At 34.6% G+C, this 24,065-nt stretch overlaps 1 protein-coding gene across 2 annotated transcripts in view; it reads left to right on the top strand.

The window, feature by feature from the left end:
• Nucleotides 1–97: 97 nt before the first annotated feature.
• LOC132726904 (thioredoxin reductase 1, cytoplasmic-like) overlaps nucleotides 98–24,065 on the top strand; it is a 36,888-nt gene continuing 12,920 nt past the window's right edge. Inside the window, exons 1-6 of one of the 2 annotated variants that reach the window (XM_060712316.1) lie at nucleotides 98–244; nucleotides 9,775–9,932; nucleotides 13,360–13,420; nucleotides 14,144–14,230; nucleotides 22,069–22,199; nucleotides 23,859–23,931. In XM_060712316.1, coding sequence (XP_060568299.1) covers nucleotides 163–244; nucleotides 9,775–9,932; nucleotides 13,360–13,420; nucleotides 14,144–14,230; nucleotides 22,069–22,199; nucleotides 23,859–23,931 — 592 coding nt within the window. In that variant the 5' untranslated portion in view covers nucleotides 98–162. Of the gene's footprint in view, nucleotides 245–6,360; nucleotides 6,541–9,774; nucleotides 9,933–13,359; nucleotides 13,421–14,143; nucleotides 14,231–22,068; nucleotides 22,200–23,858; nucleotides 23,932–24,065 lie in introns of those variants that run through there. The other variant, XM_060712317.1, reaches the window with a different exon arrangement.

Here is a 24,065-nt window from a genome sequence, read left to right as displayed (position 1 = left end):
AGTCTTTTAGAAATGGCCTTGGGCAATAGCGTTGTTTTGTTTTTCATTCATTCATTTTTCCTTGTACAATATTTACTCGATTAAAGTTGTAATCTAAAAATATCTTGATATAAATCAAGTGTTAAGTACACACCGGCTGAAAATGTCAAAAACTGAAACTTCATGAATAATTTTATAAAGAAATTTGTGTTTAAAGTTGGAAATACAACATTTCAGTTTAACAGAAATAAAGGAAAGTTAACAGGTAATCGGTAAAGTTTTATTTTGCCAATTGTCACCCAGTTCACGTGTTAGCTGGTTAGTGTAACAGTGCGTAATTTGTCCCGCGTTTCGGATAGAAGATAAATAATCGTTCTTAAAGTGCGTTTTGTTAAAGTTTGTTAAGTTTATATGAAGAAGTCGTATTTTCGGTTAATATCTGAAAGTTACAATTTCTTTAACTGTTAGCAAATGTAAGTAATTGTGTGTTTAATTTTTTAATAGGATTTGTCACAGGCTGACTAGAATAGATACAGTATTATATAATAATGTCAATAACTGGGACATAGTTTAAGTAGTCAGTAATACATATGAATGAAATGTTATCTAATGACAAAGTAGGCATTTTAAATGGTATTTTTATTTAACATATAGATGAAGCAAATGGGAAGTCCTCACATTTTGCCAAATTTTCTGATTTTTGAAAAAAAGGGGGTATATTGCTTTGCACTTGTCGGTCCGTCGGTCCGTCGGTCCGTCCGTAGACCAAATGGTTTCCGAGTGATAACTAAAGAACCCTTAGGCCTAGGAACTTCAAACTTGGTATGGTGATTGGTCATGACAAGTAGATGACCCCTATTGATTTTGGGGTCAAGGGGTCAAAGGTCAAGGTCACATTGACCTTGTAAGCAAAAACGGTTTCCGATCAATAACTAAAGAACCTTAAGGCCTAGGAACTTCAAACTTGGTATGGTGATTTGTCATGATCAGTAGATGACCCCTATTGATTTTGGGGTCAAGGGGTCAAAGGTCAAGGTCACATTGACCTTGTAAGCAAAAACGGTTTCCGATCAATAAGTAAAGAACCTTAAGGCCTTGGAACTTCAAACTTGGTATGGTGATTGGTCATGATCAGTAGATGACCCCTAACGATTTTGGGGTCAAGGGGTCAAAGGTCAAGGTCACATTGACCTCTTTGGTAAAAACGGTTTCCGATCAATAACAATAGAACCCTTAGGCCTAGGAACTTCAAACTTGGTATGGTGATTGGTTATGACCAGCAGATGACCCCTATTGATTTTGGGGTTAAGTGGTCAAAGGTCAAGGTCACATTGACCTTGTAGGTAAAAACGGTTTCCGATCAATAAGGAAAGAACCCTTAGGCCTAGGGACTTCAAACTTGATATGGTGATTGGTCATGATCAGTAGATGACCCCTATTGATTTTGGAGTTAAGGGGTCAAAGGTCAAGGTCACATTGACCTTGTAGGTAAAAACGGTTTCCGATCAATAACGAAAGAACCCTTAGGCCTAGGGACTACAAACTTGATATGGTGATTGGTCATGATCAGTAGATGACCCCTATTGATTTTGGGGTCAAGGGGTCAAAGGTCAAGGTCACATTGACCTCTTAGGTAAAAACAGTTTCGGATCAATAACTAAAGAACCCTTAGGCCTAGGAACTTCAAACTTGGTATGGTGATTGGTCATGATCAGTAGATGACCCCTATTGATTTTGGGGTCAAGGGGTCAAAGGTCAATGTCACATTGACCTCTTAGGTAAAAGCAGTTTCCGATCAATAACTAAAGAACCCTTAGGCCTAGGAACTTCAAACTTGGTATGGTGATTGGTCATGACCAGCAGATGACCCCTACTGATTTTGGGGTTAAGGGGTCAAAGGGAAAGGTCACATTGACCTTGTAGGTAAAAATGCTTTCCGATCAATAACTTAAGAACCCTTAGGCCTAGGAACTTCAAACTTGGTATGGTGATTGGTCATGACCAGCAGATGACCTATTGTTTTTAGGGTCAAGGGGTCAAAGGTCATGTAACATTGACCTTGTAGGTAAAAACGGTTTTCGATCAATTAACTAAAAAACGCTTAGGCCTAGGAACTTCAAACTTTGTATGATGATTGTTGGTGACCAGCAGATGACCCCTATTGAGTTTTGGGTCAAGGGGTCAAAGGTCAAGGTCACATCAACCTTGTAAGTAAAAACGGTTTCTGATCAATAACTTAAGAACGCTTAGGCCTAGGAACTTCAAACTTGGTATGGTGATTTTTCATGACCAGCAGATTACCCCTTTCGATTTTGGGATCAAGGGGTCAAAGGTCAAGGTCACATTGACCTTGTAAGTAAAAACGGTTTCTGATCAATAACTAAAGAACACTTCGGCCTAGGAACTTCAAACTTGGCATAGTGATTGGTCATGATCAGCAGATGACCCCTATTGATTTTGGGGTCAAAGGTCAAGGTCACATTGACCTTGTATGTTAAAACGGTTTCGGATCAATAATAAAAGAACCCTTAGGCCTAGGAACTTCAAAACTTGGCATGGTGATTAGTCATGACCAGCAAATGACCCCTATTGATTTTGGGGTCAAGGGGTCAAAGGTCAAGGTCACATTGACCTTGTAAGTAAAAACGGTTTCTGATCAATTAAGTAAAAACGCTTAGGCCTAGGAACTTCAAACTTTGTATGATGATTTGTCTTGACCAGCAGATGACCCCTATTGAGTTTTGGGTCAAGGGGTCAAAGGTCAAGGTCATGACCAGTAGATACTTGATAACCCTTATTAATTGTTTGATCACTGGGTCAGAAGTCATGCATAATTACCTTATCACATGAATAATTGGCTGCTGATAGGGGGCATACATGTTTTACAAACATATCTTGTTAAATTTTAAAATCAGACTCCTTCATATTCTCTGCATCTAAGAAATAAGGTATATGTATATCTGAACTTGTCATATTGATAGTTTCTTTTTCTCTTAGAGAAGACAAGGCACTGGAGGTTAGGGTTTCCTTGTCTTCTCATTCACTTTGGTGCACAGGCCATCATTATGTCTTGTTGATCAGTGTAAAAGGATACATGTAACTTTTTGTTGGTAAAAGGCTATGTTTGAGTTAACTAGTGGGCCAAGTAAGGTTTAGGTCAGAACTGACCCTGATTCTTTATATTGTCTTGACATGAAGTTGTTAAAATTTATCAATGTAGTTTTCGGAAATAACAAGATTTAAAACACAATTTGTTTATGGATCCATACATGTGAACTTTTTTGATGATCAAGTGGGAGATTTTTCTTCAAAAAGAGGGGAGTTTTTAGAATTTGCAATAAACAAAGAAGGAAGTTCTGACATCAAAAGTAGGGAGATTTCTTTAATTTGTGAAAATACCCCTTTTTTTAAGAAAAATCTTTGAAATACGGCTGCAGAAAGTGGGAGTCTCCCGCTAAAAGTGGGAGAGTTCACATGTATGTGGATCAATTGACAGTCAAGTGGATGCCAACATTAGACCAATAAGTATGCTTACTATAAGCAATGTTACAATAATTGATAAATATAATAATTTGCACTTTAGACGAAAATAAGTAAAAAACAGAATGATCTTGTTCTTAAATTTCAAGAACTACAGAAAGTAAGAAAGTAAGGAAGTTTTAGCAACATTTCATGATGCATCAGAAGGTAACTCTGATCATATAATGGTATGGTGCTTGGTCAAAGGTCAAGGTCATAGTTACATTTGATGTATAATCCTTTTCTGATTTATATCAGATTTATAACAAAAGGAATAAATCTTGGTTAGGGACAATGTCCTTCCCTGCTGATATTTACGTCATAAGGTTATCGTCATGGTGACACTTTGTATAAAATCTTCATCAATAACTTCAGAAGAAATAAGTCTATTGAAGAAATGGGGTATATTGCTTTGCTCAGTGTCAGTCTGTCCGTAGGCCTCACCTTGCCTGACAAATAACTAGGGTATGAATTGGACTAGTCTTGAGATTTTATGTTAAGTTTGGTTATCACTAGTAGATGACACCTTTTGATTTTGGGGTCAAAGGTCAAGTTCCAAGTTTGGTGTGTTTTCTACAAAAAGCTTGTCTGACCAAATGTAGAACATTTTTGCCTACAGTCTGAAGACTCAGTGTTGAGTTTGGCCATGACTAATAGAGGTGCACAGTCCAACCAGTATTAATTTTGGGGTCAGTTTTTCAAAGGTCAAGGTTTCTGTGGCATTGTGTGGGATAAAAGCTGTCCGACCAGTAACTACTACTAGAGAACCCTTAGTGTAGACGTTTTTTACAACAAGTTAATGACTCCTTTAGAATTTTATGTCATTCAGACAAAGGTCAAGGTCATGGTGACCTAAATATTAACTTTTATATTACAGTTTTGTGTTGCCCTTTGCATAATATGTCAAGATTTGTATAAGCTTATACTCACAAGTGCTCTGTAATGAGGTTAAATATCAAGGTCAACATTACTATTTCAACAGTCTTGGTCCTTAAATTGTTCTCAAAGAAGTTGATACATGACAAATTTGTGTCAAGTAGTGGCACATACATATACACTGATAATGTCAGTTTGACACAAAATTTTGAATGACATAGTAGAATCACTTGAAATTTGAAGACCAAGCAGCTGCAAGATCAAAGATCACATTCACTCCCATTTAATGTTACATTGAAAATTTGAAAATCCAAAATATGATTTATATATATTTTGTTGGTCTACAATTGAAAAGTATAGATATTCTTTGATATTTTGTAGAAATTTGTACTGAAATCTGACTTGTACATGTATGACCTATTCATTATGTACATAATAACCAAATTCTACCCTAGCTATGTGGGACATCTTAAAGAATGCTAAAGTTTATCAAATGAAAAATTTTATACTAGTCTGGGATGGTATTTATAACATAAACTGAAATGAGTTGTTGTACTATCACTTAAAATTCACTTTTATGTTATGCTATTTATTACACTTTTGAGGATTAAATGATGATGACATTGATGGGCTTAAATGTATGTTGGCATGGATAGATTGATTGGCAAAATAATTGTTATTCAATTGTTGATTTAGAGGTAATGTTTAAAATTTTGAAAGTTTGTTCTTATTTATGCGCAGATCCAGAAGATGGATTAGGGGTCTTGAACATGCTAGATCCTTACCTGGGAAGGGGAACGGTGGCCTAGTGGTTAAGGTGTCTGCCTCTCAACCCAGGGATCATGAGTTTGAGCCCTAGTCGGGGCACAACCATATCTCTTCATATGACACCAGTACTGGTTGATTCCAGGAAGCTGACCTCGAAAGTGATAAAATATAACTTGCAAAAAGTTTCGCAATCAGGCTTAAATGAATATGTTTAACCAAACCTCTTATTAAACAGTGAAGGTGTTTTATCAAAGATGCATTTGTGTTATGATAACGCATTTTGAATGATATTGACCTCTTATGCCGCTTTGTTTCTGTTCAGTAAGTACTGTCACTTTACTTTCCCAAAATTAAAGGCGCTGGAGAGATCTTTCTAGTTTTGTTTAGCGGACACCAAACAGTATATTGTATATTTTAGAAACTTGTAAAAGTGAGTAAAATTTACTTCAAACCCGCTACCTTTCACCGCTGTATGTTCAAGCTGCACCTTGTCATAGATTCTTTCTGAGGAAAGTATCCATCTTGCTAACAGAACTTTGGTGGTTCTACCCGTTTGTACCTGAAATAATGCAGAAAGTGGCACCTGAGGTTTTCCGGCACCAGTAAAGCTGAAAAATATTGAGAATTCATCAATATTGGATGACAAATAGAAGACATCAATAATGGATGGCAAATATTGAGGATTCAATATGGGATGACAAATATTCTGGATACATCAATACATTTATATTGATTATTACATGTATATAAGATATCTGTGAATACATTTTCTGTGCATCAAATTATGCTGTTTAATGTTTATAAATGCCCTCTGCATGTTATTTCTTTCCTTCTGACCATATGTTGTATATATTTAATGACTTTAAAGTCAAAGTATCTGTGCTTGGGTTTTTTCCAGCTCTTCATATGATAAAAAGTACTCTAATTTTTATGTGTTCATTGTGTACTTTGTGATGATAGAAACTTAACTGGAAACAAGAAACAAACAAATTTTGGCCTTATGGGGGCAAGTAGGTTTGATTGTCATTTGTGTATGTTGTGATGATAGAAACTTATCTATGAACTGGAAACAAGAAACAAACAAATTTTGGCCTTATGGGGGCAAGTAGGTTTGATTATAAATTTTATCATAAATATGGAACATGTTCTACATTTAGAGGTGTAATACCTTTTTCACTGCATTAATGGTAGCTAAAAATAGACTAGTGTCAATACAGCTTAACTGAGATCCTGTTAAATGTGTGGCATGTAATAATTGCCGTGTCATTGGTTTAGACAATGTACATGTAAGATCTAAATTACTCAGTGATCACTTCCACTGCTGCTTGTAAGGAAGTTACAATTGAGTTTTAAATTGTTTAATTACTGTAATTAAAAAAGGAACTAGAACTTATTCAGGTAATTAGGTTTAAATTATTTATTTTAATAAGTTTCATTTATGTTCCCTGTTGAATGTATATTTGTAAGTTAAACTTCTTTAATTAAGCTCTAAAGAATTCTATACAATAAGTCAAAATTACAAGTAAAAATCAAAAACACTGAAATAAATTTATACCTGCCTCTTGAATAGTAAAATTTAAGAATTTTTATCTACTACTTTAATTAAACTTTAGTTATTGAATTAAGGACATTTATAAATAAATAATTCAATAGGTTAGTTTGATTAAGATGTCAAGTGTATTATTAATTTGGATTACAAAGCAAGATATCAAGACTATTAAGGTATTGTCTCAACTAATGCCCCTCTTTAAAATAGAGTGATTTCAGGTACATGCTTTATTGTTTGTTTTTTTTCTTTTTAGCTCACCTGTCACAAAGTGACAGGGTGAGCTTTTGTGATCGCTTTTCGTCCGGCGTCCGTCCGTCGTCCGTCCGTCGTCCGTAAACTTTTACTTTAAATGACATCTCCTCATAAACCACAAGGCCAATTTCATCCAAACTTCACAGGAATTTTCCTTTGGTGGTCACCTTTAAAAATTGTTCAAAGAATTTAATTCCATGCAGAACTCTGGTTGCCATGGCAACCGAAAGAAAAAACTTTAAATATCTTCTTTTAAAAAACCATAAGAGCTAGAGCTTAGATATTTGGCATGAAACATCTTCTAGTGAGTGTCTACCAAGTTTGTTCAAATAAAAGCCCTGGGGTCAAAATTGGCCCCGCCCCGGGGGGTCATTGATTTTCCCTATATGCATATAGTAAAAACTTAAAAATCTTCTTTTAAAGAACTCAAAGAGCTATGGCTAAGATATTGAGCATCAAACATGTTCTAATAGGTGTCTACCAAGTTTGTTCAAAGAAAAGCCCTGGGGTCAAAATTGGCCCCGCCCCAGGGGGTCATTGATTTTCCCTATATGCATATAGTAAAAACTTAAAAAATCTTCTTTTAAAGAACCAAAAGAGTTAGAGCTAAGATATTTAGCATGAAACATGTTCTAATAAGTGTCTACCAAGTTTGTTCAAATAAAAGCCCTGGGATCAAAATTGACCCCGCCCCGTGGGGTCATTGATTTTCCTATTATAATTGCATATAGTAAAAACTTAAAAAATCTTCTTTTAAAGAACTCAAAGAGCTATGGTTAAGATATTTAGCATCAAACATGTTCTAATAGGTGTCTACCAAGTTTGTTCAAATAAAAGCCCTGGGGTCAAAATTGGCCCCGCCCCGGGGTTCATTGATTTTCCTTATATGTGTATAGCAAAACTTAAAAAATCTTTTTTGAAAAAAAAACCCAAATAGCTAGAGTTAAGATATTAAGCATGAAACATCTTTTAGTGAGTGTCTACAAAGTTTGTTCAAATAAAAGACATGGGGTCAAAATTGGCCCTGCCCCGGGGTCATTGATTTTCCTTATATGTGTATAGCAAAAACTTAAAATCTTCTTTGAAAAAACCCAAATAGCTAGAGTTTAGATATTAAGCATGAAACATATTCTAGTAAGTGTCTACAAAGTTTGTTCAAATAAAAACCCTGGGGTCATAACTAGCCCGGCCCCAGGGGTGTCATTGTTTTTAACTATATGTGTATAGTAAAAACTTTAAAAAAATCTTCTTTTAAATAGCCCAATGAGCTAGAGCTTAGATGTTTAGCATGAAACATCTTCTTATGGGTGTCTACCAAGTTTGTGCAAATAAAAGCCCTTTGGTTAAATTGGCCCTGCAACGTTTGGGGGGGGGTTGGGGGGGGCCTATATACAGGTGAGCGACCTCAGGGCCATCATGGCCCTCTTGTTTTATTTTGTGTTTTGTTTTTTTGCTGCTTTTTATTTGGAGGGGGGGGGATATTTAAGAGAAGTTACGGGGCCATCTGACTGTATACAGAACAAAGAGGAACAATAGAATTCATTCCGTAACAATAGAATAAGGGGCCATGGCCCTCTATTAAACAAAAGAAAATAACAAAAGAAATGGCCCCTTAGTCCATTTAAGTGGCACGTCCGTCCGCTCTCACGAGACAGTAATAATGTGGCTAGAGGGACAATAGGTTACTGTTCTTTCTCTTTGATGTCATTCATTCTGTAATGCTTTTATGTGGCTATTTTCTTTTGTGTGGCTAAAAACACGCCCGTTTAACTCACAACGAGTGAAAAATGTCCATCGGTAAAAATGTTGTGAGCAACTTCCGTTCCTCGTTGTGAGCACCCATCTATGACGTGTGACACGATAAACAAGGTGAGTTTTCCATAATTTTTGAAGATTACAGACATTTGTAAAAATATCGGAATGCAGTTACCTAATTTAACATTGAAAACATCGATTCTGACGTCACCAGAATCAACGTTTTCAATGTTAAATTAGGTCCAAAGAGAAGTTGTCTCCAGTTTTCCTGCTACCCCGAGTGACTGCGTCGCACGGTATTTCCAACAAATTGTCCACCAACAGGCAATATCTTTACATGTGCATACTCGGAAAACACATCGCTAGCTAACTGCATTCCGATATTTTTACATAAATGTCTGTAATCTTCAAAAATTATGAAAAACTTACCTTGTTTATCGTGTCACACGTCATAGATGGGTGCTCACAACGAGGAACGGAAGTTGCTCACAACATTTTTACCGATGGACATTTTTCACTCGTTGTGAGTTAAACGGGCGTGAAAAAGAACAATAGAGAGAACAATAGAGTAGCCTTGATAATTACTGTCCTGTTAGAACTTCTGTCCGTCCATCCATCCAATTATGAGTACTGCCAACCCCTCTCGAGAGTGTTATAGGCAGGAATTATCTAAATATTACCTATTTAAAAAAAACAAATGGACTTAAGACAAGACTTTAAATTTTGAGGCCTTCTTTCTTTCATTAACATAGAATTTGAATTTACGTTTTAGTATTTAACTGCTAAAATAGGAAAGTTTATATACCCATGATACACTTAAGGGCAAGTAAATAATATATTTATGATAAGGGGGAGGAATGTTGATTTAGGGTTTACACTACATATATACATTTTGTATTTGAAAACTGTCTTAACTTGATGGCCTATAAGAAATAAGTTACAACAGTATTTAGTTTTTTTCCCCTGATTTATAGCATAAAGAGTAAATGACATCTCATGATATAAATACAACACAGTACAATCATGAAATATATACATAAAACTTAAATTACAACAATGGGATTTTTGTTTTTCAGATTTATTTACATCCACCATTAAGCGGGCAGGCTCACCCGTCTCTTACACAGTGGGCAAGATGCCACCAACACCAGATCTGAAAGCGGTCATCAATGACCTGACCAGCAAGAACAAGGTGATGGTGTTCAGTAAAACCACCTGTCCATTCTGTATCCAGGTAAGTCTTTACCACCAGATTAATCAGAATACCATTGATATCCTTATGAAAACAACGAGCAAAAAGTTGATATGCACCCAGAAAATAGTTCATGAAAATGTATTCTTTTAATTATTGCTTAATTTTTTTCAATTTTATTATCAAGCGCAACACATATGGAAAATTAAATATAAATCAGACAAAAGTAAATCTTCTTACTACATGTACATGATAAGTTATCTTATTTTGTGAGTTTTGAAATCATTGTATCGAAGGCAAAAATAAAAACAGTTCCCTGACATCAAAATATTTAAACCCAGAAAAAGTAACCAATGTAAGAGCATCTGAATATGACTTTTCTATCGTTATCTCTTTTCCTGTTGTCACAATAAGTAAACCCCAGAAAAAAAATGAGCCAATCAACCGGCATGCTCTAGACATACAGTGAGTGCTAGTAACTAACACTGCACTCCAGTTAACGCACTGTGCATATATATGTATAAGACTAATACTATTGACATGTTTTCAATAGTATTAGTCCAACAGTTCCAATAGTAAAAACTATGATAAAACTGATTGAAGTAAATAATGTTTTCATTTTGCACTTTATTAAAATCATATGCTTAATATCATTGTTGACACAGTCTGGTTAATCTATTTTTCCCCATACATTTGTTTCCATAGCTTTGTGTTTTCCCAGAAGTCCTCTTATATGTGATAAAATGCAGTATCAATTTACCTTGATGTGATATGATATCTAAGGTTGTTTAACTGTTTCTATTTTTGTAACCAGTGTTTAAAACAGTTTTGAAGTTTTCCTGCATATTTCTTTGTCTGAAGTAACTGTTATTTTCATATAATTATAGCAGAAAGTGTAATATGCTTGTTTATTCAATTATTAGCTCACCTGTCACAAAGTGACAGGGCGAGCTTTTGTGATCGCTTTTCGTCCGGCTTCCGTCCGCCGTCCGTCCGTCCGTAAACTTTTACTTTAAATGACATCTCCTCATAAACCACTAAACCAATTTCATCCAAACTTCACAGGAATGTTCCTTTGGTGGTCACCTTTAAAAATTGTTCAAAGAATTTAATTCCATGCAGAACTCTGGTTGCCATGGCAACCGAAAGAAAAATGTCTTCTTTCAAAAAACCGTAAGAGACAGAGCTTAGATATTTGGCATGAAACATCTTCTAGTGAGTGTCTACCAAGTTTGTTCAAATAAAAGCCCTGGGGTCAAAATTGGCCCCGCCCCAGGGGGTCATTGATTTTCCCTATATGCATATGGAAAAAACTTAAAAATCTTCTTTTAAAGAACCCAAAGAGCTAGAGCTAAGATATTTGGCATGAAACATCTTCTAATGAGTGTCTACCAAGTTTGTTCAAATAAAAGCCCTGGGGTCAAAATTGGCCCCGCCCCAGGGGGTCATTGATTTTCCTTATATGTGTATATAGCAAAAACTGAAAAAATCTTCTTTGAAGAAACCCAAATAGCTAGAGTTTAGATATTAAGCATGAAACATCTTCTAGTGAGTGTCTACAAAGTTTGTTCAAATAAAAGCCTCGGGGTCAAAATTGGCCCCGCCCCAGGGGTCATTGATTTTCCTTATATGTGTATAGCAAAAACTTAAAAATCTTCTTTGAAAAAACCCAAATAGCTAGAGTTTAGATATTAAGCATGAAACATCTTCTAGTGAGTGTCTACAAAATTTGTTCAAATAAAAGCCCTGGGGTCAAAATTGGCCCCGCCCCAGGGGTCATAGATTTTCCTTAAATGTGTATAGCAAAAACTGAAAAAATCTTCTTTGAAAAAAACCAAATAGCTAGAGTTTAGATATTAAGCATGAAACATCTTCTAGTGAGTGTCTACAAAGTTTGTTCAAATAAAAGCCCTGGGGTCAAAATTGGCCCTGCCCCAGGGGTCATTGATTTTCCTTATATGTGTATAGCAAAAACTTAAAAATCTTCTTTGAAAAAACCCAAATAGCTAGAGTTTAGATATTAAGCATGAAACATCTTCTAGTGAGTGTCTACAAAATTTGTTCAAATAAAAGCCCTGGGGTCAAAATTGGCCCCGCCCCAGGGGTCATAGATTTTTCTTTATATGTGTAATTAGCAAAAACTTAAAAATCTTCTTTGAAAAAACCCAAATAGCTAGAGTTTAGATATTCAGCATGAAACATCTTCTAGTGAGTGTCTACAAAGTTTGTTCAAATAAAAGCCCTGGGGTCAAAACTTGTCCCGCCCCAGGGGTGTCATTGTTTTTAACTATAATGTGTATAGTAAAAACTTACAAAATCTTCTTTGAAAAAACCCAATGAGCTAGAGCTTAGATGTTTAGCATGAAACATCTTCTTATGGGTGTCTACCAAGTTTGTTCAAAATAAAGCCCTTGTGTTAAAATTGGCCCTGCCGGGGGGAAGATCATTGTTTTTCATCATATGTGTGTAGTAAAAACTTAACATGAAACATCTTCTAACGGGTGTCTTCCAAGTTTGTTAAAATAAAAGCCTTGGGGTTTAAACTGGCCCCGCTCCGGGGGCCTATATACAGGTGAGCGACCTCAGGGCCATTTTGGCCCTCTTGTTTTTAACCTTTTTTTTAGCTCGACTGTTTGGAGAAATGTATACTATTTTAAGCTTGACTATTTGACAAAAAGGTTACAATTAACTTGACTCTTTGAAGAAAAATAGGGCTATCCTAGCAATGTCATTTTAAAGCTATTTAGAGAAAAGGCCCATGGCAAAAATTGGGGAAAAGTGTGTTGCATATTGGAAAAATTTAACAGATAAAAAAGATCTACCTTACACAGTCATGACTTCTTAGTTTTTACCCCTGGGGCAAGTGTATATTATTATAACCTGTCACTAAATATTTCAAGAAACATGTCAAATCAGTTCAATTTTCTAAGAAGTTTAAGCAGTTTGATTGCTTCCTGCTGTTGGGATTACATGGCTTTCCCTAGGAATTTCAGTCAGGAGGTCCATGTACATGTCTTAAAATTTTTGGAGTCCATTGTAGTTCCCATATCGAAACTTAAATTCATCTACTGAAATCATTAAAACTTATCATAAATTGTTCATACTTTTCAGTATTAGGCATTTATTTCAAGGACAGCCATTTTAGAGATACATGTAGCGTTTGTAAACTGGTATTTTACAAAGAAATTTGATTTTCAATTGGCAATAGGGCCTTATGTTGGGCCCTTGTAATTCAGGGCAAAGATGCCTGAATTCCTACTAACCCAGTGTCAGTGTCAAGATAAGAGTGGTTTTGTGAGCAACTTTTTGTACAACTTTATAACTCATTAACCGCTACATATGTTTGCTTATAACTTGGTAAATGTCTTTAAGATCATGATAAAGGTCATAATTGTATATTATCCTGAGGGCCCAATACTCTCGACATGGAATTGATATAACTTAATAAGATATTTCATAACTTTTTCAGGTGAAGGAATTATTTTCTTCAATTAAGGTGGACTACAAGGCCATGGAGTTGGACACTGAAAGTAAGTCTTTACATGTATTTGTTTGTTTAATTCAATTTTATTATAATACTGGTATTTATAATAAATATCATCACTCTTAAAGGTATTATGAAAGTTGAAAATTTTCAGTATCCAGTAGTTTCTTTTGACTGCCAGCTATGTAACATTTACTTTGAGATTATGCTTCTATTAATTGACATTTGCTATCCAGCTTGCTTATGGAACATTAGTGGTTCTTCACAGGTGCCGGTTTGTGCCGAGGTCACCTGAGGTCTTCCTCCACCAGTAAAGCTTTAAAGTTGCCATATGACCTAAACTGTGTTTGTGCGATGTACAACTAAATAAAGAAAAAAAGAAAATGTATATTTTGTCGATGTTTATCCTTTAGTTTGCTGGTGCTTACAGAGATTCTACCAATGCAACTAGTGCACACCAAGATCAGTCATCATGGTCTGCACTGTTAGTTTTTTAGTTGGTTATTTGAAATTTTCAAGAATGATGATGAAGGTTTTTTCTCCTGACTGAAAAATGGACAAGTCCATGTAAATTATCAAAGATATGAAGCATGACAGTTAATGGCCTTCTGACACTTATTAATGAAGGAAGAACACATTTAACAGATATGTAAGTTAAGAATGATTTTGATATCCAATATTTATGATATTAGATGCTTAAAAAAAATAAAAAAATTTGCAAGTCAATCTTAAAAAATTCTTCAGGATATTTGGTTTTATGTTGTATTAGGTAATGGGACAGCATTACAGCATGCCCTCGCAGAGATGACGGGTCAGAGAACTGTTCCCAGTGTTTTCATCAACGGTAAACATCTAGGTGAGTGTCAATTATAAATTATAGAATTTTGTTAACGTCTCTATATACATGTATATTTTCATTATTACATTATAATGACAATTACTGACTCCCCATTTAACAATTTGTGTTTAGTTTAAAATTGCACTTCGTGGACAGTGCAGGTTAGTCCTGGATTTTCATGAAAAAGTTTGAAGGGTTTCTGTAGATAATACATTGTAATGTGTAATATTTTGTTTGGTGTAGAAAATCCTCATTTTGTTGATTTTGTTGTTGTTGTTTTTGCTGCTGCTCATAATGCTCTGTTTGTTGTCCTCTTAGATTGATTGCTTGTTAAAAAAAAAGATTTAATGATGGTTGTTAGTGATTCTGTTGAACAATGCTTTGTATTGATAAATGATGAATAATAGTGATGATGATATGTGATTGATGATGATAGTGATTGATGATGATCATTGTGATTACTGATTGATAGTTGTGATTAAGGAGAATTAATGATGATGATGATAATAAGTGATTGGTGATGATCAATTAGAAGTAGGGATGATTGATTGATTGATTGATTGATTGAAAGTGATGATGTAATAATTTCCTTTTAATCTTTCCCAAATTTATATGTCCCAACAAAATAAAACTTGGTTTATAATATAAACATAAGAAGAAAGTTTAAATAATGTACATGTACATTATTTTGTTATCATGTCATCTCATTTTGCTAATCCTGTATTTCTGGACCACTGAATTTACATAATGCATTTGTTTCACCTATGTAAAGCAGGTGTGAAAAGGTGTTTTTTGCAAGGTTGTGAAATCACGTTATTAAATGGGTTTGTTTGCAGTATTTTCTGATTGATGAAACCCCACAAATGAATTTTTATGATAAGGCTGTTACGAACCAGGATATTGATTTGATGAATTACCAATTTATTACTTTATGTTGGTTTTTTATTTTTCGTGAAATCCTGGTATAAATTATGCAAATAACTCTTGTCCTTTTATGTTGAAATACAAGTTTTTGTAGTGCAATTTATGAAATGAAATCCATAGCCAAAGTAAAATCAGGTAAAGATATGAACCATTAAAATATGCAAATGTATTCTTTATAAGTTAGATTTGATTTTGAATTTCATTTACACATCACAGAATTAATGGAACTATTCTATTCTTTTCTCAATATTTATTAATATGTAATTTTTGGTCATTAGAGGAAGAGCTGTATTTTATAAATAAAATTTTGACATAGAAATGACCTAGTGAATTAATACAAAGTATTTAAATTCATATGTTTTTGAGTTGAGTGGGAAAATCAATTCAATATGACCTCTGCAGAGCAGCCCCTCTGTTGGAGCAATAACCTCTTTATACCAACAAACCTTAAAAAACATATATCTTGTGACAAATCAGGTGTAACTGTACATGTTATTTGCTTAAACTAGGAAGAAGTTGCCTTTAAAATAAATAAATAACTGATTTTAATTTACTACTTCAGTTTTTTTTTCTGATTTTAATTTACTACGAAAATATGACAGCAAATGAAATAAAAAGTGTAAAAAAAACAACTGTCAATTAATTTCATTGTTAGGCTTATTTTTGAATTAAACAAACTTTTTTCCCTTACAAATAAAAGTAATAAAACTTCCTGTATTGTATAATTATGTTAAACAAGCATACAGTATAAAAATATAATATGCATTTTAAAAAGAATAACTGACTTGTGAAATATTACAATCATGGAGAATACTATTATTGTTAAATTCCTTTGTATGAAATAATTGACTTATGGAATGTTGTATTGACTAGTTAGGTATGTAATTGATAAAGTGTAAATTTAATTAACATATCTACTTCAAAATGTTAATTGTCATATGAAAAATTATTGGATAAGATTATGTAGGATAGTCATTAATTAACTTTGTAAGCATAAGGGGTGTAGCTAATGGTCTAAATTATTGTATAGGCTTCTGGAGGGGTTTGGGAGCACCTAGGCCAAAAATAAAAATATGTTTGTTTCCCCTTCCCAACCAATTAAAAATTAGGGTTGTTTTCCAGCTAAAATGTTTCATAAATGTAGATGGTTTAATATGGTTGCCTGGTCTTGCCTGAATGTGCATCCCCTACTGCTTTCCTTTTACTCAACCCAGGGATCATGGATTTGAGCAATACTCGAGTCAGGACCGTGATTTTCATAATTATGACACCTGTACTGGTTAGTTCGAGATAGTGGACTCGAAAGAAAGAACTTGTTTCGCAATCAAGCTAAAATAAATATGTTTAAACTAATTTGGAAACTCGTACCCGACCTTCCTTAATTTATTGAGTGCTGGTAGGTAATTGGGAAAAGATTTGTACATTTTGTATAGTCATCATAATTATCAAAGGTGCATCTAATGATGAAATTATTGTACATGTTGTAAGAAAACAAGTCATATTCAAGATGATTCACCATATTTGTTAACATGTTATCATTATTTCTTTGCTTGCAAAATAAAAAACACCTTGTTATAACTGTAAGCTTGCTGCATGATTTTAACTACCAATAGAAGCAGGGAATATTTCGTTTGTTAGTCATAAAGAATCTGGTAGACTGTATCATACAATTAAGAATAATTATGACCAGTTTGAATAAGTACGACATGAGGTTCACCAATTATTGTAAAATATTGGCAATATAGTAATTGTTTCAGTGTTTAACCAAAGATTATCTGTAAAGTAATAAAATGTTATTTCCGGATACTTTATTTGATGAAAGCTATTGATTTAATTATAATATATCAGTACTCTATTCTAAGTTGATCTGATAAAAATTCCAGTGTGGTGAGAGAGATCACATGACCTGAAATAGTTTTTTGAGGCAAAATAGAAAATTACGGTTAAAACAGTTTAGCATGCTTGCTGAGTTACAGAATATACCCATGTGACCAGTGTAGACAATGGTCAGTCAGTACATCCATGTCATCTGATCATGGTCTGCACTGTTTGCTATTCAGTCTGAAAATATTTTTTAAATTTTACCCTAAAAATGATAAATGGTTTAGTCCATATGAAAAGGATAGATTTGTCCATTTAAGATCTTCTCAGCTTGGCAAGGAACAGAATCAGATTGTATAATTACTAGAAAGTGTTACTTTCTTTGAATTAGGCAATAAAAACCGAAAATATCCAGTCAGTTTTTATCAACAACTGATGTTCAAATGGTTGATTTTGACTACATACTTTGAAGTTACAATACATTAGTTATAGGAAACTAAAAAAAAAAATAAAAAAATTCAAGAACAAGATAAAGAAAAAGAATTACAGCTAAATTTGTACCATTAACAGCATTTGCCTATCTATAGTTATGTAACCTAGTACATAGCTTTTAATTAAAGAACATTCAGAAGTATTATTTTAATTAGGTTTTAAATAAGTACTTTTTTGATGTTCTTTTGCAATCAATATAACCAACCTGACTTGCTAATTTCGATGACAGCTAAAAAAAGAGGAAATCCTATTGTTTTGTAATGTCAATGATTTCAGTCTGATGGTAAAAAACAAATCTCTCGCGGGGGATATTGATGGGAATTAACTGATGCACACGCTGATATTGAACTAATTGAAGTATTATACTATCTCAGGCATTGTCATTAGCAACACGCATGTAGGAATCAGTGTTAACAAATGGATACAAAATGTCAGAATGTTAAACAAGCTGTCAAATTTTTTTTTTTACATTTTTGGTTATTGTGCATTTATAGTAATATGATGCTATAGATTAAGCTTGCTATTAAGGGATGTTATGAAATTAGCTTGTTGCAAAGAAATGTTATAGATTAAGCACATTTTGTAATCAAGGTATATTGAATAAGTGTATTTTCAATAGATATGAAATAAGTTCATTTTTGAGGGATATGAACAAAGTAATTTAATGGAATTAGTTTATAATCGAAGAATTATATAATTGAGTAGAGCTGGATTTGGCCTGAGCCGTGGTAAGCTGACTAAAAATTGCAAGAGGAAAGTGATGCTACTGGATTATAGAGATTCTTTCTGTAAAATAGAATATTACTTTAGGCAAAGTTGGGTACTTTGTTATCCTGCCATGGCCATCATTCCATCATAACCCAGACCAATTTACCAGGTACTCATTACTATCACTGTTGTAAATAGTTATATAAACATGTAAGATTATCTGTTCATATTCCAGTACTTATAAATATAAGCTTTTCTTTACTTTTACCGTAACAGCTGTATTTGTGTAATGGATCCGTCCAACTTTAAATTTCGAGTTAAAGGGATTCGAGTTGCTTGGATGTGTGGGTTGGCCCGGCTCTATACTGGTGGCAGGGGCAGTAAAATTGATTGTCTAATTGCCCAGGTTGTCCCACAGCCTGTACAGACAAGTGGAAATTTTCAAGAATTTACTGTATAAATATCATACAGACAAGTTGTGAAATGCTCCAGATAAAAATGAACATGTAAGTCAAAATCAGAGTTTGCCGGCCTTGTGTGGTAAAGGCTGACCACAGGCCCTGTGTAGTAAAGGCTGATCACAGACCTTGAAGGGTAAAGGTTAAACACATTTAGGCCTATGTGGTAAAGGCTGATCACAGGCAATGTGTGGTAAAGGCTGATCACAGGTCCTGTGTGGTAAAGGCTGATCACAGGCCATGTGTGGTAAAGGCTGATCACAGGCCCTGTGTGGTAAAGGCTGATCATTCTCCCTCTTGGATAAAGGTTGATCACAGGCCCTGTGTGTTAAAGGCTAATCCCAGGCCCTTTGTGGTAAAGGCTAATCACAGGCCCTTTGTGGTAAAGGCTTATCACAGGCCTCGTCAGTTAAAGGCTGATAACAGGCCTTGTAAGGTAAAGGCTGATCACAGGCCTTGTCAGGTAAAGGCTGATAACAGGCCTTGGAAGGTGAAGGCTGATCACAGGCCTTGTCAGTTAAAGGCTGATAACAGGCCTTGTAAGGTAAAGGCTAATCACAAGGCTTTTGTGGTAAAGGCTGATCACAGGTACTGTTTGGTAAAGGCTGATCACAGGCCGTGTGAGTTAAAAGCTGATCACAGGCCTTGTGAGTTCAAGGCTAATCACAAGGCCTTTGTGGTAAAGGCTGATCACAGGTACTGTTTGGTAAAGGCTGATAACAGGCCGTGTGTGGTAAAGGCTGATCACAGGCTGTGTGTGGTAAAGGCTGATCACTGGCCTTGTGTGGGTAAAGGCTGATCACAGCCTGTGGTAAAGGCTGATCACAGGCCTTGTGAGTTAAAAGCTGATAACAGGCCTTGTGAGTTCAAGGCTAATCACAAGGCCTTTGTGGTAAAGGCTGATCACAGGTACTGTTTGGTAAAGGCTGATCACAGGCCGTGTGTGGTAAAGGCTGATCATAGGCCTTGTGTGGTAAAGACTAATCATAGGCCTGTGTGCAAAGACTTATCACAAGGTCTGTGTGGTAAAGGCTAATCATAGGCCCTGTGTGGTAAAGGCTGATCACAGGCCTTGTGAGTTTAAAGCTCATCACAGGTTTTGTGAGTTAAAGGCTAATCACAAGGCCTGTGTGGAAAAGGCTGATCACAGGCCCTGTGTGGTAAAGGCTGATCACAGGCCGTGTGGGTAAAGGCTGATCATAGGCCTTGTGTGGTAAAGACTAATCATAGGCCTGTGTGGTAAAGGCTTATCACAAGGCCTGTGTGGTAAAGGCTAATCACAGGCCTTGTGAGTTAAAAGCTGATCACAGGCCTTGTGAGTTAAAGGCAAATCACAAGGCCTGTGTGGTAAAGGCTGATCACAGGCTATGTGTGGTAAAAGCTGATCACAGGCTATGTGTGGTAAAGGCTGATCACAGGCTATGTGTGGTAAAAGCTGATCACAGGCTATGTGTGGAAAAGGCTAGTCACAGGCCCTGTGCGGTAAAGGCTAATCACAGTCGGTTCCAGCATGTGAGGTATTAATATTGAATTTGAAGGTACAAACACTTTGAATGTAAATTATATGTTTATATACAATACCTTGTAATTAGATTGCACTTCACATTGATAGCAGTGAAGGACATGGTTGACATCCTTGAAATACACAAATACGAATTTTTGTGACATGATATTTTTTTAATAGAGGAGAATTATATTATATTGTACATGTATGAAGAAATTTGTAGCTTGACAAGATCTTTTTTGTTACATACATGCCTTCATTTGTTGTGCCTTTGAAGTTAAGTTTGATGCTCAACTGTTAACCCTTATTTCAATGCCAAGATTTAATAACTTAAAAGTATGTAAACATGTTTAGAATGATGTAGATTAGAAAGAAATGTCATGTTACATTTCTTGTTTCTCACTGAGAGGGAAAACTGTGTAAACTACGGACATAAAGGTAGGTGTAATCTGATTGCACCCATGAAGTCCCTTGTGGCTGAGGGGTTGCCTTTAAAGGTTGAGGCATCAGAATTGCAGCCACTGTTTATTCCTGTATGATCATAAGAGGCGATTTATTTAAAGGGGTTCAAATTACTGGAGTCTATGCATCTAGGTGAGGTGGTTTTGACCCCTGATGTTGCTTTTAGTTTGTAGCACCAGAGATTTGCCAAAATCATCTTTACTGTTCTGGTGCCATTTGACCTAAATTGTGTTTGTACGCTGTAAAACCAATCCAAACAAACAATAGCACACATGATAATTATAATGAGTAAATATTCTAAACATTATATTACAGGGACAGAAAAGAATATATAGCTGCTGTTATATTGTATTAAATTGAGGGTTATTAAATTAATTTAAATGCCCCAGGATTATCAGTTTTCATATCGCTTATACATATTATCATAAAAAAGGATTTTGCTGTTGGTACCTGTATTACCTGGGTAACCAAAAAGCCTATTGGGTTTTTTTGGAGCAGATACATGTTTGGCACAGATTTAAGATGCACCCATGGCCTTTTTGTTCTGATTTTTCTTTGCCATGCTCTCAAAAATATCTTTTCTTGTGGCTGTTGTGGCTGCAGTAAGAGTACAAAATGTTTTCTATTTGACAAAGAAATGAATTATAATTACTATTGAATTTATTATCACAAACATATTATGATTGTATCATGTATTCTTTGAACCTAAGTGTAATATTAATATTATAAATAAACCATGTTTTATTCAGATTATAAGAAGTGTATTATTATGAATTTATAACCATGCTGATTTTGCGACTCCCTTATAACTGTATTGCACGGCTGTGCATACATTTTAATGTGACGTCATTTGTGTTATACTAACACAGTTTAAAAATGTGGTAAATGTTAGTGATATACTAAATAGAATATTATATTTGTGTATAATTATAATACCATATGTATCGAACTTGTTAAAGGAACTCCACTGAGGTTTGTTGACATGATGGGACTGAAAATGTTTTTTCCAGATAAATGTACCATTTAAAGTAGGTTAAGACCATTAATCTTTGTGCAAAATATCAGATCATTCAGGCACTTCGATTTTCCAGAATAATTATTCAAATTGTAACAATTATGACCCAAAATGAAAAGCTTTTAAACACTTTTCACTCAAATTGGGCTAAGAAAAGCATAAAAATGTGATTTTCCATTTATTTCAAAGTATATTTGTAAACTATCTTTCCATATATTTCTGTTTAAAGTGCCCCAGCTCATTTATTTAAGAAATTCAAATGATATGTTTTTAGGCTTTTAAACCTCAGTGGAGTCCCTAAAATCATATCATGCTAATGCCAGAGGTTTGCATAAGATAATTTTATTCAACTTGTTCAATAAATTAAGTATTGAACCTACACTTATTTAAAATCCTATATAGTGTATCCTTTAATATTAACATAGTACTAAAAACTGTTGATATATATTGAAATTATTGTTAACGATTTCAGGTGGCTGTGATGATACAAAGAGAGCTCACAGAGAAAATAAATTGTTAGCAATGATAAATCCACCTACAGAAAAGTATGACTATGATCTCATTGTGATTGGGGGTGGTTCTGGCGGCCTGGCAGCATCTAAGGTAACTTACGTTTATCTTATCCTAGTCAATGAAATAGTGAGATACATCAGTAGAAAATAACCCATATCACTCACTTTATTAAGAAATCACTGGTCCAACCACTTAGTTTAGTTTAATGGAGAGCATCAGATATAGTTCAGTTTAAGAGAGAGCATCAGTTTTAGTTCAGTTTAAAGGGATATTCAGGCAAAATAATGACAAAAATATTAAAATGATCTTATGTACTCAACACGCTAACAAGACTTTTCTTGAAGTTTCAGCATGAGTTCGTGTTTAAATTCTATGTATTTTGGGTTTGAAGCGTAAATATATCTATATACCGTAAAATTCCTATCAAACGCCCCCGGGGGCTAAACATTTTCCAAAAGGGGGGCTATTATTACAACATGTTTTTCCTAAATCCAAAAATCATTGAAAATACATTTAGTGTAACATGGGTTGGTAATAACATTAAAATGTGTTAAGATTTTAAAGTTCATGTGATACATTTTTGTGTTTACTATGAAATAAAATGGATTCTGAAGGATTTGAATAAGATTACGGATTTATTTAAGAGTTCACCACTCATGAGCAGATTTTTTTCCATATCGAAAAGCCTGGGGGGGCTTTTATTAGGGGAGGGGCGTTTATTAGGAATTTTACGGTATGTTGAACAAAATTAAGACGTCAATAGAAATACCAAATAGTTTTTAAACAAGTCAGGTGACTTGAACAAACCTTTGAAGTTACAATAACAGATATTGTGGATATTGTATGATTGAAACAAGCCTAATTCATTCATTTGACATTTTCTTTAACGTTTCCAGTGTTCACTTTGACAACTTTTGTGAAATGCTAGCGCTCTAACCTGACCCACGCGGGTCAAATAGGAAACCACCATTTTATTCTTTATATGGAGAAAAGTTTTGTTCCTTTGACTGTCTAATATATTAATTTTTAGGGCATTTACAGAATAATGAACTAAGAAATGAAAATTTTGCCTGTATCTCCCTTTAAGGGAGAGCATCATTTTTAGTTCAGTTTAAGGGAGAGCATTGGATTTAGTTCAGTTTGAGGGAGAGCATCAGTTTTAGTTCAGTTTAAGAGAGAGCATCAGTTTTAGTTCAGTTTAAGGGAGAGCATCAGATTTAGTTCAGTTTAAGGGAGAGCATCAGATTTAGTTCAGTTTAAGGGAGAGCATCAGTTTTAGTTCAGTTTAAGAGAGAGCATAAGATTTAGTTCAGTTTAAGAGAGAGCATAAGCTTTAGTTCAGTTTAAGGGAGAGCATCAGATTTAGTTCAGTTTAAGGGAGAGCATCAGATTTAGTTCAGTTTAAGGGAGAGCATCAGATTTAGTTCAGTTTAAGGGAAAGCATCAGATTTAGTTCAGTTTAAGGGAGAGCATCAGATTTAGTTCAGTTTAAGGGAAAGCATTGGATTTGTTATCCAGGGGTCAATGGCTAATTCTGAATGCAATCAATAAGGTGTCTTAGCTCTCATATGCTGTCTCAAGTCATGTTTTGTAAGTATCTGACCCACCAAGTAGAAGGCAAACTATTTGTTCAATATTTAAGAAATTTTACATCAGTCAAAGTTTGTTTTTAGAAATTTCATTAGAATTCTTTGAAATATTTTTTATTTGAAGTTAGATTTATGTTATTCAATTGTTATTGGTATATAGGCTGCAGCAGCCCTAGGAAAGAAAGTAGCTGTATTTGATTTCGTGAAACCTACACCTATTGGAACTACATGGGGTAAGACACAACTTCAAAAGATATTCTTAAGAGTTACAACAAATAGTTGGACCTGTTTCAGGCTAAAGTCTTGTTATGCATTTGTCTATGTTTAAATTATAAAAAAAATCTTTCTGTTTAATCACAAGGTGGTA

Source organism: Ruditapes philippinarum, unplaced genomic scaffold, assembly GCF_026571515.1.
Source record: "Ruditapes philippinarum isolate M1 unplaced genomic scaffold, ASM2657151v2 ctg1028_1_1_1_1, whole genome shotgun sequence".
Lineage (NCBI taxonomy): Eukaryota > Metazoa > Mollusca > Bivalvia > Venerida > Veneridae > Ruditapes > Ruditapes philippinarum.
Note: the sequence above shows the minus strand (reverse complement) of the source record. Positions and strands in the feature narration are given on the sequence as shown.